This window comes from Gossypium hirsutum, chromosome A01, assembly GCF_007990345.1.
Source record: "Gossypium hirsutum isolate 1008001.06 chromosome A01, Gossypium_hirsutum_v2.1, whole genome shotgun sequence".
NCBI lineage: Eukaryota > Viridiplantae > Streptophyta > Magnoliopsida > Malvales > Malvaceae > Gossypium > Gossypium hirsutum.
Window position 1 is genome coordinate 7642822 of NC_053424.1, and position 14659 is coordinate 7657480.

A 14659-nucleotide genomic window follows, 5' to 3' on the forward strand; every position below is an offset into this window, starting at 1 on the left:
GGCTTTGAGCGGGTACCGTGTTTTGTGGGAATGTGGTGATGGGTCTTTGGTTGTTCGTGGCGTATACGGGGTAGGAAGGACGTGGTGCTTGGTAGTAAAGGGTTTGAGGGGGATAATAGAAATTTAGAGGTGGATAACTTCGAGGTCGGGGTTGGTTTGGATCTGGATTAGGGGCATAACGACTTCACATTCCCACCATGTGGGCTTCTGGTTCTTTCTTCTTCATGGGTGCTACCCTTCTTGAACTTTCTTGACCTTCTATTCTACCACTCTTGACGGCGTTCTCTATAAGCTCACCAGATATTACAATATCCGCGAAGTCCTTCGTGGCGCTTCCCACTAGTTTGTCATAAAACGACGTCTTTAAGGTGTTGATAAAAAGGACGGTTATCTCTGTTTTCGTTAGTGGGGGTTTCACTTGGGCTGAGACGTCCCTCCATCTCTGCGCGTACTGTCTAAAAGTTTCTGACGGCTTTTTCTCCATCATTTGTAAAGTCATCCGATCAGGCACCATATCTGATACATGCTTGTACTGCTCACAGAATGCCAACGCCAAGTCTTTCCAAGATCGGATCCTTTCCTTACTGAACTGGTTGTACCACCGAAGAGCCGATCCTACTAAACTGTCTTGAAAATAATGTACAAGTAGCTTATCTTCGTTCGCGTAACCGGTCATTTTTCGGCAAAACATTGCAAGATTTACTTTTGGACATCTTGTCCCATCGTACTTATCGAAATCAGGCACCTTGAACTTCGGAGGTAGGATTAGGTCAGGTACCAAACTGAGTTCTTTAGCACCTAGTACCGAGAAGACTTCAGTGCCTTCTATTACCTTGAGTCTTTCTTCCAAATTCCTATACTTTTCTTGAGCCTCGTGATCATTTATTTTCAACTTGTCTATTTCGACTGGATCATCTAAATCTGAAACTACAGGATTGGCAGGGGTTGCTCCGGGATTTGACATAAATGTTCCTTGCCCTAGATGAGCAAATGACATAGGTCGTTGTTCCAAGCCTGTGGATTCCCCTTGAGTATACCCTCTTTGTGCTACGTGTGCATGTGGTGGAGTGAATCCTGGGGGATAGAGTGGATCCTGGTCATGATTAATTCTTGATTGAGGTTCCATACTGTCAGGGTTCTGCATGGGTCCTTTTCCTTTGACCAAAACTGATATCATCTCCATCATTCTAGCCATTTGATCCTTTTGTTCAAGTGATTCCTCTCGAGATCTTACTATCAAATCCCTCGTTTCTTGCTGTGACTTAGCCAGTTGTTCTTGTAATTCCTTCTGGACTCTTTCCATCCTTTTGATTCTTTCATTGAGCTCAGCCTCCATTGCTCTAGCTTGTTGACGAGTTTTATACGAATGGCGTGGTTCCAGATTTGAAGTGTTGCAATTGCGAATTATATGATTCTAACTTTAGCGAATGGTTATGGGATATGTATATGCAATGAATGGATGAATGGATGCAAAAAGAGGCGTTGATTCCAATTCAATTTCATTAGAAGAACTTCACTAGAAGAAAAATTTCTTTACATAGAACGGATGATTACATATACAACTTCGCCCTAATGCCCAAAGTCTTAACTTTCCTAAGAAGCCAAGCTAAGCTTCGGCCTCGGTCTGATTCCGACTCGTACTTTAAGCTTAATATATCAGCCTGAACTGCCAAGATTTGCAAGTGATCAGCTATCTCCCGAACCTGAGCTATAGCTTCGCCCATGACATAGTCTCTATCTCTAATCTGGTTTTGAGAGTGGTGAAGCTGTTCTCTGTAATGGTCGTTGTTTGTCTCAAGAAGTTCCACTCGAATTTTGCTATCTCACAGTGCGGTCTCGAGTTCTTCTATTTTCCCTTTCAACTCTTCGATCCTGCTCAGACTAGCCTTTAGTTTAATTATCGAATTATGGCTACGATGTTGCTGAATTAATCTTTCCAATTCAGCCACCCGAGCTGGTAACTTCTCCTTTTTGTTTTGGGTTTCTAACAAACTCTTCTTTAGAGTGTCCTCTCGTACTAGGGCATCTTGAAATCTTTTCTCCCAATGGTCGGCTCTAGTCTTTTCCTCTTTAATCTCTTGACGCCATTGCTCAGACGTTTTACCTAATCCGGCAGTTTTTATTGTTATACGAAGCTTCTTGTAATCGGTTTTCAGACTATCTAAATCTTCCTCGGCCTTGTTCTTTCCTTTCCTTAACTTCTCGGCCTCTAGCTTGTGGATATCGACGTCTAACCCCAACTTCATTTTATCTTCTTCTAGCTGCTCTATCTTCTTCCCTAACTCCAAGTTTCTTTTCTCAAAATCTTGCTTAATGATCTCTAACTCGGATGGGATGACCCGTAAATGCTCCTCTATCGGTTGTGTGTTCCCTTGATTCTGCCTAGGGATGTTGTCGTTGACTCTCCTACCCCACCACCATTCATACTCGGGGGTCATCATCGGGCCTGCAGTGAATCCTTTCATTCTTTGAGTTTGGTTCCATGCATCTGATATCTCGCGAACCCTCTTTTTATAATTGTTGTCTTTATAGGGGAACTCACATTGTGCCAACCCTTGTGTCACCGGTATAAACTACCTTGATCGATACTGCCTTAACACCATCAATGGAGCATATCCAATGGCTCCCCATATTCTAGCAAGAGGGACCCAGTCAAAATTACCGCACCTATATAAGATCTCGTCAGGAATCAACCACGGAGCCCTCCATTCAACGTCTTCGGTCCGTAAATTTTAGAGAATAGTTATCCACCTTTCTTCGGAGATGTCGTCCCGCCTCGATGTGGCCACTAATTATCTTAATAAGGAATAATCCTTAGAGAATACCTGATAGGAGACCTTCTCCACCTTCCAAAAATGACTGTAGAACCAAGCCAAAAGAAGCTGTGCGCAACTAATAAATCTTCCCTCGCCCGCTCTCCGGAATGTATTCAAGGATCAAAAAGTTTCTGCTAGGATTACCGGGATGGGTGTGGTACATTTATCAAGTCGATCGAATAAATCTGAGACGGCTTTATCATGTGTCCAAGTGCTTTAGGAAAGACGATCAAACCGTAAAGACTTAAGGCAAAAACATCAACCCTTTTCTTCGAATCCGGGTGCGCAAGAATAAAATCCCTCAAATTCCTCCAAGGAATACATTTACTATCCCCTTTTTGCTTGATGCGGGTCGCAACCCATTGCTCGCTCATCCCCGTGATATTCATCAATTTCTTCAAAAAGGGAGGGACATTAACAGGTCTTGAATAGGCCTTATCGGCCTGAATCTTTGGGCAATTAAGTAACGCCATGTATTCCTCCACCGTAGGTACTAAATCAACTCCTCCGAAAGTGAAGCAACTGTAAGCGGGGTTCCAAAATTGCGCGAGGGCCCGAAACAAGTACTTGTCCACCTTTACATCGAGCAAATAGGGTAGGTCGCCGTAGTTACAGTAAAAGAGTTGTTTGACTTCGCCATTCCAACTATTCCATATATCCCTTAACTCTTGCAGGTCGTTCTGAGTCACACTGATGCGAGTGAAATCCCAAAACTCTGATTCATATCCCTCGGTCAAACTATCTCCTTTCTCCTATTGCGTTCTCTCAGACCACACTCGGACGGCCGCATTATCCTCCATTCTATCAAGAAATCCTTTTTCCATGCTAAACTCTTCTAATTAGTAACCGAACGTAAATCAACACCCTTTTATGATGAAATGTCATGCGAAAATGATCAAAATACAACAAGTTAGTATTATATACAAAGAATAGAATTCAAAGCAAATAGTGAGTAAATAAGCACCTAATCAGGTAACCACTAGGGTTTGGTGTGGTTCTACCTAGGGTAGGCTCCTAAGGCTCATTACATGTAGTTTGGTTCTAAAGTAAAGGTACCTAAACCAGCAGATTCATCGATCCTCACCCATTATAGGTTCATACAGACCGAGTTCGATTCAGGGGAATACATTTCCCTACGGCTATACGGAGGTGAAAACCCCACGAAGACGCAGGTACGGATGTATCCAGAAAGTGATCCACTATCCTATACGGAGGTGAAGACCTCACGAAGGAGTAGTTTTTCACTTCCACTTAAGAGGGTGAAATCGACCAATAATGCGATGCGATATGTAAAGATACCTCAAAGAATTAAACCATTTAAAGCAAGCATATTATGAAGAGAGTCGCGAAAATAACAGACAACATGCAATGCAGTAAATTTAAAATCGATTTTTGATTTTTGAAAAAAGATAAAAAAATAATCAATTTAAGGCTCGACTCTCGAATTCCCCAGTGGAGTCGCTCAGCTGTCGAAACCATTCTTTTGAAAACGGGGATCGACTTTGTTTGAAAGTGAAAATTAAAACGGGAGTCGCCACCAATCTTTTATCAGGTGTGATTGGATCACCTTTGTTTTAATAAATCAATTTTAGTTTACTAAAACAGGGCCTTTGGTCTACGAAACTTGAGAGAATGAGTTCGGGAGTCGGTTACGTGCGAGGAAGGATTAGCACTCTCGACACGCCCAAAAAATTGGTACCGAATTGATTAGTTAGTGTCTTAATGTCGAAAATTAAAAATCGAGAAGGGACTTGAAATACGATATTTTCTATTAATACTGATTTTAAAATTCTTGAATTAGCTTAAATCGATTTGTTTAAAGATTTCCTTATCTCGAGATATCGGAGTATCACATCCCGTAAGTTAGGACACAATACCATGAATTCCCGAGCACAAAGTCGTCTTTTAATTTAAATTGGAAATCCGTGCATTTCAAAACTCAAAAGGATATTTAGCTATTTAGAACCAACAAGAGAACTGAAACCCCGTAAGTTAGGGCACAATTCTTCGATGTTCCACAATGCGAAACATTGCCTTATTTATTGAAATTAGTAAAAACATGAATAAAAATCTTTAAAGTAATGAACAACAGAATGATATAAAATAGGCGGGAGACAAAAATAAACGAGTTGAAAATATATTGAAACAAATAATAAATATGACAACAATATTAAAACAATAACAATGCATGCGATATATTAAACGTAATAATAGTATCCAATGTGAAATAAAAACAACGAATATATACATAATAAAGATATTAAGAGTATGTACGTAAAATATATATTTATAAATAGTAATAGTGTTAGAAATATACTATATATAGTGTTTGAAGTATATACATAAAATAGTGAAAATATAACTAGTAATGTTAAGATATATATAATATATACATATGTATGAAATAGATATAAAAAAATATGTACATAATATAGTGTAAAAAATACATACATAATATAATTAAAATATATACATAAGATAACATGTAGAAAAAAAATATAAATAATATAGTATTAAAGATATATACATAAAATAAAATAATATATATATACGTAATATAGAATTTAGAATAAACCTAATATATTAAAAGAATATATATAATATAATATTAAAAAATATAATAATAACAAAAAAAAGAGGGAGAGAGTGGGTGATTTCCGGCCACAAGGCCGGTCACCGCCGCCGGCCACCGTCGGTGCCACCGTACACGGCAGCCGGACCTCAAAAAAAACTTTTTCGATAAAAATGGGAAAGCTTCCTCCTTTTATTTTTACTTTCGTATAAAAGAAAAAAATAAAACTGAAAGGAAAACAATAAGCAAACAAAGAACTTAAAACGAGAATAGACCAAGAAACCTCTTTTGCTTTGATATTTGATTAATCTCCAAAAAAAAAAACTAGCCTCTCCAAAAACTAGCCTTTACAATAACTCTTCTCCTTGATTACTCTAAAAAAACCTCTCAAAAATCCTTTACAATAACTTTCTCCCCCAAAACTTCTTCCTCCCCTAAATACAAAATATGAGAAGGCTTATATAGCTATTTACAAAATATTTTTTATTGTTTATGTTTTCATTTGTAGGTACAAAGTGGTGGTGGAGTGTGGCTAGTGGAGTAGGTAGTGGAGTAAGTGTGGCTAGTGGAGTTGGTGGTGGAGCAAGTGGGGCTAGTGGAGTTGGTGGTGACAAAGGCTAGGATTTAGTTGAGAAAAGTTTAAGTTGTGGGCTAGGTTTTTTATTTTAATTTGGGCTTAGGGTTTGGGCCATTGGGGTTTTGATTTAAATTGGGCTTTGGGTAGTTAAGATTTTGGGTTTTGGGTTTAATTTTGGTGGGTTAGGTAAGGCTAAATTGGGTTTTGATGTAAATGGGTTAAAATTGGCCTACAACAAATTCAACTCTTAGTTATTGTACTTGTTACATATTTATAATTTAGTCTTTTTATTTTTAATTTTAAGAATCTACTTTTCCTACGCTTTTAATTAAATAATTGAAGCCTAATTGAGAATACATTAAAGGACTTCAGTTAAATTAGATTATATAATATTTTTTCCTTAAAAATTATTCACACGACGAATTTAAAGTCACAAGTAAAGAAAAAAAATATTGAAATTTACTTTGCTTTTCTATAACAATAATAAGAAATCTTACAATTGGTGATTCATAATTCTTACAATTCCAATTTTAGTATTTTGGTCTTATTTTGGTAACACATGATCAATTTTCTATTTTTAAAATGCTATATAATCAAATTTGATAAGTTAAAATAGTAGATGAATTAATTTCAGGAGATTAAAAATAGAGATATTAAATTGAAAATATGTGAAGAGTTCAGAGATTGAGAGCAAAATTAGACCCTCAGAGAAATTTTTTTTCTTTTGGGGTAGTCGAAAGATAAGTTTAGCTGTTGAAGTTAGAGAGCTAAGGACGATAAGGACAAGTTATTTTTAGTACGTCTCTCCAAATGGGTCCCTGAAGGAGATTCTGGTAGTTCCTCTACCGACGAAAAATGGCTGAGGCAAAGAGTTTGGGAGTGGTTGGCAGTCGGCAAATGGGTTCAGGCATAGCTCAGCTGGGTGCCATGCATGGTCTCCATGTTTGGCTACTCGATACAGACCCTACCGCACTTTGCAGAGCCAACAAATCCATCTCTTCTTCCCTTCAACGTTTTGTTTCCAAAGGCCAAATCTCACAGGTAAACTCGATCTTTCATCTTTCTTATATGGGGTTTGAAGTTATATATATGTTTACATATGTTGATGAGCAGCTGAACTAGTTTCCTTTAGCTTTGTGTTATATAACTTCACAAAGAAAAAGAAAAAAAAAGATGATCAAAAAGTTAAATGAATAAATTGTTGTGCTAAAATTTTGTTTCAGTCTTTTAATCTGATTGAAACTTAGATTGGGTTTGAGTTAAAACAGTTTGAAAAGTTGGCAAAATAGATAAAAAGCGTTGATCTTGGATTGAGCTTATGTTCGGACTTTGGATTGGAGCTAAAGAGTGAAGATTTTCTGGGAATTTTGAGAAGTTTGTAGGTCTAGTAGTTGATGGAAGGTTTGAGTGGTTGAACTTTTTGATGATATGGTTATTATTTTTCTGATTTTGGTTTGTTGATATGAGAATGTGTAGTTGGTGAAGATGCAGAGGCGGACCTTAATGGAGGACAAGGGGCCTTGGCCCCTCTATTTTTTCAAAATTCCTGGAAATTTTCTTTATGCCTTTTAATTTTGTTTTTGAAGTTCTCATTAATCTCACAAAATATTTAAATATTTTAATTAGATCTCAGTTTTTATGAAGTAATCTTATTAAACTCCTAAAATTTATGAAAATTTTACTTAGGCCCTCCAAAACTTAGTCCTAATATTTGCCACTGTGAAGATGAGTGACTCACCCTGTTTAGGACGAGGCAGTGAGCTGCCGGATAAGGTGGTCGGTGTAGGAGAGTAGTAGGGAAGGCGAGGATCAGGTTTGAGGATGGTTGGGAGGAGCCTTATATACTTGCCATCTCCTGTCTCGATGCCATGTGTCAAGTTTCTATTGACGGGTCAGGGGCAAGTAGTCTGGTGTCATAGGCTTAAGTAGAGTAAGTAGAGTGTTGCTATGATGTGGCTTGTGTCATTTCAGATGGGATGTGGTAGATGAGACTTGATGTGGCGGTAATTGAGTCCACTTGTCAAGCAAGTTACAAGCAGGGGTTCTCATGAGGGGTCCCATTAGAGGATTCGTTCGTACCGCTTGGAGACTTGGCCATCTGGGCGCTAAATGGGGTATAACATGGTTTATTTCAGTGTAAATTTGGAGAGGAAGAGGCTGCCTTTGTGACTGGTATTAATTGAAGTTGTTAGAGGTTTAAATGAAATGGTTGCATAAGGTCTGGCTAACAAATGCTTTCGGTCTGGTATTGGTACTTTATTTGGCAACATGGTGTTAAAGTTGGAACTTTGCCATAAAAATCACCATTATATATTTGAAGGGAAACAAACTGGGGGTATTATCTTAGATGAACAGTAGGTCATATTCCCATACCTATGTATGAAAATGTGTTCAAATTCCAGTGTAGGATATGAGTACTTCAAGAAAAATGATGAGTTGAAACAACATGGTTTTTTCCTTTTAGTTTACATGTTATATATATATATATATGAAGAAACACAAATCGGGGGGTATTATCTTAGATGAACAATAGCACTGAAGGTTCTTGACTAAAATAGTGAAAATTTAAGGTTCTATTACATATTTTATGTCAAAAGGTATTGCATAGATAAGGCTTAAAATCAAGAACACCTTAGTTTTCATTAGCTCATTGTTTCACTTGGCAGGCTGCTTGTACTGAAGCTTTGGGGCGTCTGAAATATACTTCAAATATAGACGAGCTCCGATCTGCAGATTTCATTGTTGAAGCAATTGTAGAATCAGAAGATGTGAAGAAAAAGTTGTTCATCGAACTCGATAAGATCACAAAGAGTTCAGCCATTTTAGCATCTAATACAAGTTCCATCTCCATTACTCGATTAGCATCCGCAACTAGCAGACCATGCCAGGTTATATTCAGTGCATCTTTGTTTTGACATGGAGGCATGGAGCCATGTTTGGGATATTTTGAAATAATTGACGATCACCTGCAAAATCACATCATATTTTGTTGAGATTGAAGCAAACCTGTGATTTTTTTTTGCAGGTCATTGGAATGCATTTCATGAATCCTCCTCCAATAATGAAGTTGGTTGAGATTGTTCGAGGTGCAGACACATCGGATGAAACATTTCATGCGACAAAGGCGTTGGCGGAGAGGTAATGTCTGATTAAGGAACGCGTGCAAAAAAAACCATTAAAACTTCTTTTAACTAGCTCTATTGGCTTATCCATGTGTTAGCTAGCTAGCATTGTCTCCTCTGTTCCAATTATTTGACTGCCATTTTAACTGGACCTTGAATTCGCAGGTTTCATAAGACAATAATATGCTCCCAGGACTATTCAGGCTTTATTGTGAATCGAATCCTTATGCCAATGATAAATGAAGCATTTTTCACACTATATACTGGGGTGGCCACCAAGGAAGATATTGATACAGGGATGAAGTTAGGAACAAATCATCCAATGGGTCCCTTGGAGCTTGCTGATTTCATTGGACTCAATGTGTGTTTATCGATAATGAAAGTTCTACATGCTGGTCTAGGTGACAGTAAATATGCCCCTTGCCCTCGTCTTGTGCAGTATGTCGATGCCGGTCGTGTTGGGAGAAAATGTGGTGTTGGGGTATATGACTACCGTAAGGGGTCTGAACCTATAAAGGCATCTCCCCGACTCTAAGGGTGCGTTTGGTTCGCTGTATTGGATTAGCGGTGTATTGGATTAGAGGTGTAATAGCAAATCAACTGTTTGGTTGAATGTAATGGAATAGAGGCGTAATAGTAATCTTGTGTTTGGTTGAATGGAATAGAGGTGTAATAGCATAATGGAAAAAACTAAAATGACTAGAATACCCTTAGCATAAATTTGTTTTGGTAAATAATTATTGTTATTGTTATTTAAATTTTAATAAGATTATTATTATCAATAATAAATAGTTTAATCATATTTAAACATAATTTTTATTAAATATATTTTAATTAAAATATATAATTTAATAAAATTCTTAATAATTAGCAGAAATTTGTTTTGGTAAATTATTATTAACAATAAATAATTTAAAAGATAATTTAACATAATTATTATTAAATATAATTTAATAAAAATATATAATTTAATAAAATTCTTAATATTAAATATTCTTATATGAATTTAATAAAATTATAATATATAATACTATAAAATATAATTTAAAATAATTATTATTAAATATAATTTAATAGAAATATATAATTTAATAAAATTCTTAATAATTAAATATTCTTAAATGAATTTACTAAAATCATAATATATAATACTATAAAATATAATTTAAAATAATTATTATTAAATATAATTTAACAAAAATATATAATTTAATAAAATTCTTAATATTAAATATTCTTAAATGAATTTACTAAAATCATAATATATAATACTATAAAATATAATTTAAAATAATTATTATTAAAAATATAATTTAGTAAAAATATATAATTTAATAAAATTCTTTAATATTAAATATTCTTAGAATTTACTAAAATCATAATATATAATACTATAAAATATAATTTAAATTAATTATTTTTAAATATAATTTAATAAAAATATATAATTTAATCAAATCATTATATTCCAATATAAATATCTTAGTCAAAATATGACTAATTTCCGAAGTATGGGAAGAGGATTTATCTAGTAATTTTAAAATTTATCTCAAAAATGCTTAAATTAATAAATTGCAAAAAGAAAAAAGAAAAAATCGAGAGGTATTTGGGTCAGACTCAAGTTATTTCCAAAATGTATTCGGATGCTTAAATTAATGAATGAAAAATCACATAAGCGATAAAGTGGCAAAACACTTGCATATTATACAGCTTTAAAGAAACTCAGAATACACAACAAATGATGTTTGCATTCTAAAATATGGTAAAAAATATATTGCTTTAACCAAAATACAACAAAACAGATCCCAATACCATGCCCTATAAATCTAAATTTACCCACTCTTACTTCGACCAAGCGACCGTATCGATTTCAGCTTGTGCACTCCTATATAATTTCAGTCTCTTCGCAAGAGCGGATCGGCATTCCATGATTGCTGGATCCTCATTCAGTAATGCCGATAATTGTTTTTGCTACAAAAGAAATTTCCCAGAAATCATTCACTGATCATCTGTTTCACCAAAATAAGTAATAGACGGTAAGTTGGTTAAGAGAGGACATTTCTCACCTCCAGTTTACCCAATTCCGTGTAGAAAAAGTCAAGCAGGCTTCTTTTAGCTTCACGGACTTGACAATAAACAATGGACTTTGGAATCGAGTGGCGCAAAGTAGCGCAGACCATATATACGTAAGACAAAACTGTACTTCCTGCTCATACATTGTTAGGATTTGCAGCAACAATGTTCAGCTGTCATTCTTGCACAAACCATAAAAAATGTATACTGCAAAGTTATTGGAAACAGAGGAAGTGGCAATTTGCAGCAACAATCTACAATACACTTTTCCTAGGATTTTCGAAGAAAGTCACATATAAAATACGCGTTATCCTAAAATATTATTGGCAGTAACATCGTTGTAAATCTTATTTAAGTAAATTTTACTAGAAGGAGCACACAATAAAGATCAAATGCATTTTACCTTCTCAATGTAAGAGCGAACCATGTTCTCAATATCTTGCACAATGCTCTCGGGCTGACCCTCTACATCTAGCAAGATAATCAATCAATTTCAGATAGTATCATACAAATTAATCAAGAATTTCACTGATCATGTTGCAGCGGAAAAGCTAAAAGGATAGGGTTTAAAGTGATAAAATGGTATGGCTATTATATTTGAATTTAAAATGAGAAAGACAATTGCACTTTGAATATTGCACTTCTTTTTTAGGTCACCGTGGAAATATATTGCAGACAACGAATAACAGTAATATAAGGCTTCAAATTTTCTAGGTGTAAATTTACTAGGCATTACAATATTAGACACCTTTAAGCCTTAGTGCTAGAAGTTTAAATGTTTCAAGTCCAGAAGTTATTACAATACTAAGAAACGAGTTACAAACTTCAAGAACTAGAAAAAGGCTATGTCAGATTTTTAATGCAGCCAACTAAGGAAAGATGCAGTTAGGGGCAAAGGGAATTGCATACAAGTTATGCTGCTCATATTTGTTCTTACTTACATGGTCGAGAAGTGGAGACATAGCAACAGCATTGACTGGACGTTCCGTAACATAGGTCTTGATAAGAGTCAACGTTCTTGTGTCCCATAGCTAAACATTTACAGAAAAATGTAAGAAGAATCATGCAGAGGAAATTTTAGCCAAAGAATAAAGAATCTGGGGTTATTTCAGAAAATAGCCACAAATGCTCAAAAAACTTGTGAGGTTAATAAGATGCATCACCTTGGCAGATTTATCTAAGGAACCAGTAAGGAAGTGTGAACAGTCTGCAGATTTTGTAAGTGATGTTATTGTCTTTTTGTGACCCGATTCCTTGTCAGCCTCCCTAAGTAGTTTTCCAGTCTAGAAGACAACATCAACAAATCCAACCCGAAAGATAAGATCATTTCCAATGTACAGATTAATAAAGGAACATGACAGAGGATATTGAAGAAAGATAATTAAAAAATAAGAAAAGATCTAGTTTGAAGAATATCAAGAAGTGAAAACAAATTATTACATCAGAATATTTTCAATGTTGAAGACAAACCGATCAATTGTGCAACATTATAGAACAAAAATAGCTTCCGTGCTCACAAAAAGAACTATTCATATCTGACAACAATTTACCTCAGAATCCCATATACGAATTACGGCATCTTCTCCAGCACTAACGATAGTCCTATTGAGGGGTCCCAAACAGCTCTGTTTATTTTACCTTACAGAGAATAATCCATATCTGACTATTACAGCTAGTTTATCCCCTACAGAGAAATCCACCGACCTCGCAGGAGAACCGAAATTGAAAGTACATAATTGAGCTCCCGTCTGAACATTCCACAGCTTCACAGTTTGATCGGCACTTCCCGTAATAAGCCTCATCGAATCCCCTACAAGTTTTGAGGGAGGGGACTAAAAATTGGAACTTCAAGTTTAAAACTATAAAATAAAATAAATAAAGAACAAAAAGAACTTACTTGAGACGTCGCAAGACCAAACGGCGCCATTATGGCCACGATAAGTGCCGATACGCTCGCCATTGTCGGCGAACCAAACGGTAGGGGTATGGTCCTTAGCGCATGAAAACAAAAGATCTCCATCTCTGTTGTACTTGAGAAACGTCAATGGCCTTTCATGACCTTTCATCAAAATTGGCCTCATCTTCTTCTTTTCTTCTTTTCTCGCCAAAATTTAAAGAAAAGAAGAACTTGCCGCTTCTGTCGATGCTGTGAGGGAGAGGGTGGGTGGAGATGGATTTCAGTGATGACTGCTTGGGAGAGGCTTGGGAGGGTAAAAGAGTACCGATTAGGTAATCCTTTCTTTTGGAAGGGATTTGCAAATCAGCGCTGCATAAGGGAAAATGGGGAATCCGTCCGCAGTGTAATAGGCCCGTATTAGGGCAATACAGCCAACCAAACAAGATAATCAGTGGGGCCACAGATTAGGGGTGCAATGGCTAATCCATTACACCCAACTAAACATGCTCTAAATATATCTTGTTTCATGGATAATGAATACCAAAAGCAGTGCCTAAATAAGGCTTGTAAGTCATATCGAGAACTTGTCCAGGAATGAAGTGGTATGGAAATATATGTACATTCTTTCTTTTTTCTTGACTGTTTCCATTGATTCCCTGTCTTAAAGTAAAGTATGATTGGGGGAATAAGATGGGGACTCTTCAATTGGGAAACTTATGCTTTAGAAAATTAGGAATCAGGGGTGGTATAGTGGTGCAGTAAAGGATATACCACGCGTCTATCAAATAAGGAATGCTACAGAAACATGCAGGAAATTTTCAGGTAAAAAATTGTAATAAAATTTCCCTGATGAAACTGTTAAAATCCCCTTGTGAACTACATTGTAGATGTGGCTATGATCTTTAAAAAATTCTCTAAATACATAAAAAAAAACTTAAATATATACCCGTATCCAAAACTCATGTAGGAGTGCATGTAAAAGATTATATCACTTTAGTGCTTGGTGCTCTGTTTGGGGAAAGCATTAATTGGTAGCTTACCTCATTGAAATTACTGCATGTCGTACAGTACTTTCTTCAAGTGGGCTTAATTTGCAGCCAACAACAAGTTGTTCAGTTGATTGACATAGTGGCTACCTTTTATCGTAAAGTAAATGTCATACAGCTGTCAGATGCCAATTGAATCAATAGTAATTAATAGAAAAAAACAAAGCAAAAATTGGATTAGAATTCTTGAGAAACATCAGTCTCGCAATAGAATAAACTACATTTTGTCTGCAAAAATTAACAAAATCTCAAACCTTTATGGTACACTTGGTTATGAATCAAGATTAAGATCTTAATATTGTTATGGATGATTGTGTATTTAAACTTCAAGCTCCTGATAATAATGCAAATGCATGTGTCCCATATAGTGCTTGCCAGCTTAGGAACCTTTAGTGTAAGGCAAGGAAATTCAAAGTAGACCCTCCCTTTTTCTCTAATAGATGACGGCCGAGGTGACCCACATGGAGGAAACCCCTAACTCTTATCAGGGGAACTATGAACTTCATCCTTTGATCATGGCTAATAGTCCCCCATACACACCAGGGGGCCACCATCC

The 14659-nt window shown here is 36.0% G+C and overlaps 2 protein-coding genes across 4 annotated transcripts; one reads left to right on the forward strand and one right to left on the reverse strand.

Annotated features, from left to right (window-relative positions):
* Positions 1-6610: 6610 nt before the first annotated feature.
* Positions 6611-9727, forward strand: LOC107916679 (3-hydroxybutyryl-CoA dehydrogenase). The gene is made up of 4 exons (XM_016846013.2): positions 6611-7006; positions 8632-8853; positions 8991-9103; positions 9253-9727. Exons 1-4 carry the CDS (start codon positions 6821-6823, stop codon positions 9620-9622), a joined length of 891 nt encoding a protein of 296 aa, XP_016701502.1. The 5' UTR covers positions 6611-6820; the 3' UTR covers positions 9623-9727.
* A 1044-nt stretch (positions 9728-10771) lies between these two features.
* On the reverse strand, positions 10772-13861 carry LOC121203487 (eukaryotic translation initiation factor 3 subunit I). 3 transcript variants are annotated; one of them, XM_041075381.1, is made up of 7 exons: positions 13058-13861; positions 12865-12970; positions 12711-12762; positions 12324-12443; positions 12102-12191; positions 11564-11625; positions 11154-11293 (listed from the first exon to the last, which is right to left on the reverse strand). In XM_041075381.1, exons 1-7 carry the CDS (start codon positions 13239-13241, stop codon positions 11206-11208), a joined length of 702 nt encoding a protein of 233 aa, XP_040931315.1. In that variant the 5' UTR covers positions 13242-13861; the 3' UTR covers positions 11154-11205. The 3 variants fall into 3 exon arrangements, 2 of the variants coding, with proteins under 2 accessions (XP_040931315.1, XP_040931318.1); XM_041075384.1 differs by having other exon boundaries at positions 11154-11631; positions 13058-13856; XR_005899977.1 differs by lacking the exon at positions 13058-13861 and adding an exon at positions 10772-11058 and having other exon boundaries at positions 11154-11625; positions 12711-12968.
* Positions 13862-14659: the final 798 nt, after the last annotated feature.

What these genes read in the sequence shown, in the direction of transcription:
- LOC121203487 (XM_041075381.1), bottom strand. Translation starts at nt 13,241, where the DNA reads ATGAGGCCAATTTTGATGAAAGGTCATGAAAGGCCATTGACGTTTCTC. An exon ending in TTGGTCTTGCGACGTCTCAA is followed by an intron (nt 12,971 to 13,057) that starts GTAAGTTCTTTT and finishes CAAAACTTGTAG; the next exon opens with GGGATTCGATGAGGCTTATT. An exon ending in TTCGCTCTTACATTGAGAAG is followed by an intron (nt 11,294 to 11,563) that starts GTAAAATGCATT and finishes ATGTATGAGCAG; the next exon opens with GAAGTACAGTTTTGTCTTAC.
- LOC107916679 (XM_016846013.2), top strand. Translation starts at nt 6,821, where the DNA reads ATGGCTGAGGCAAAGAGTTTGGGAGTGGTTGGCAGTCGGCAAATGGGT. An exon ending in CCAAAGGCCAAATCTCACAG is followed by an intron (nt 7,007 to 8,631) that starts GTAAACTCGATC and finishes TTCACTTGGCAG; the next exon opens with GCTGCTTGTACTGAAGCTTT. An exon ending in ACAAAGGCGTTGGCGGAGAG is followed by an intron (nt 9,104 to 9,252) that starts GTAATGTCTGAT and finishes TTGAATTCGCAG; the next exon opens with GTTTCATAAGACAATAATAT.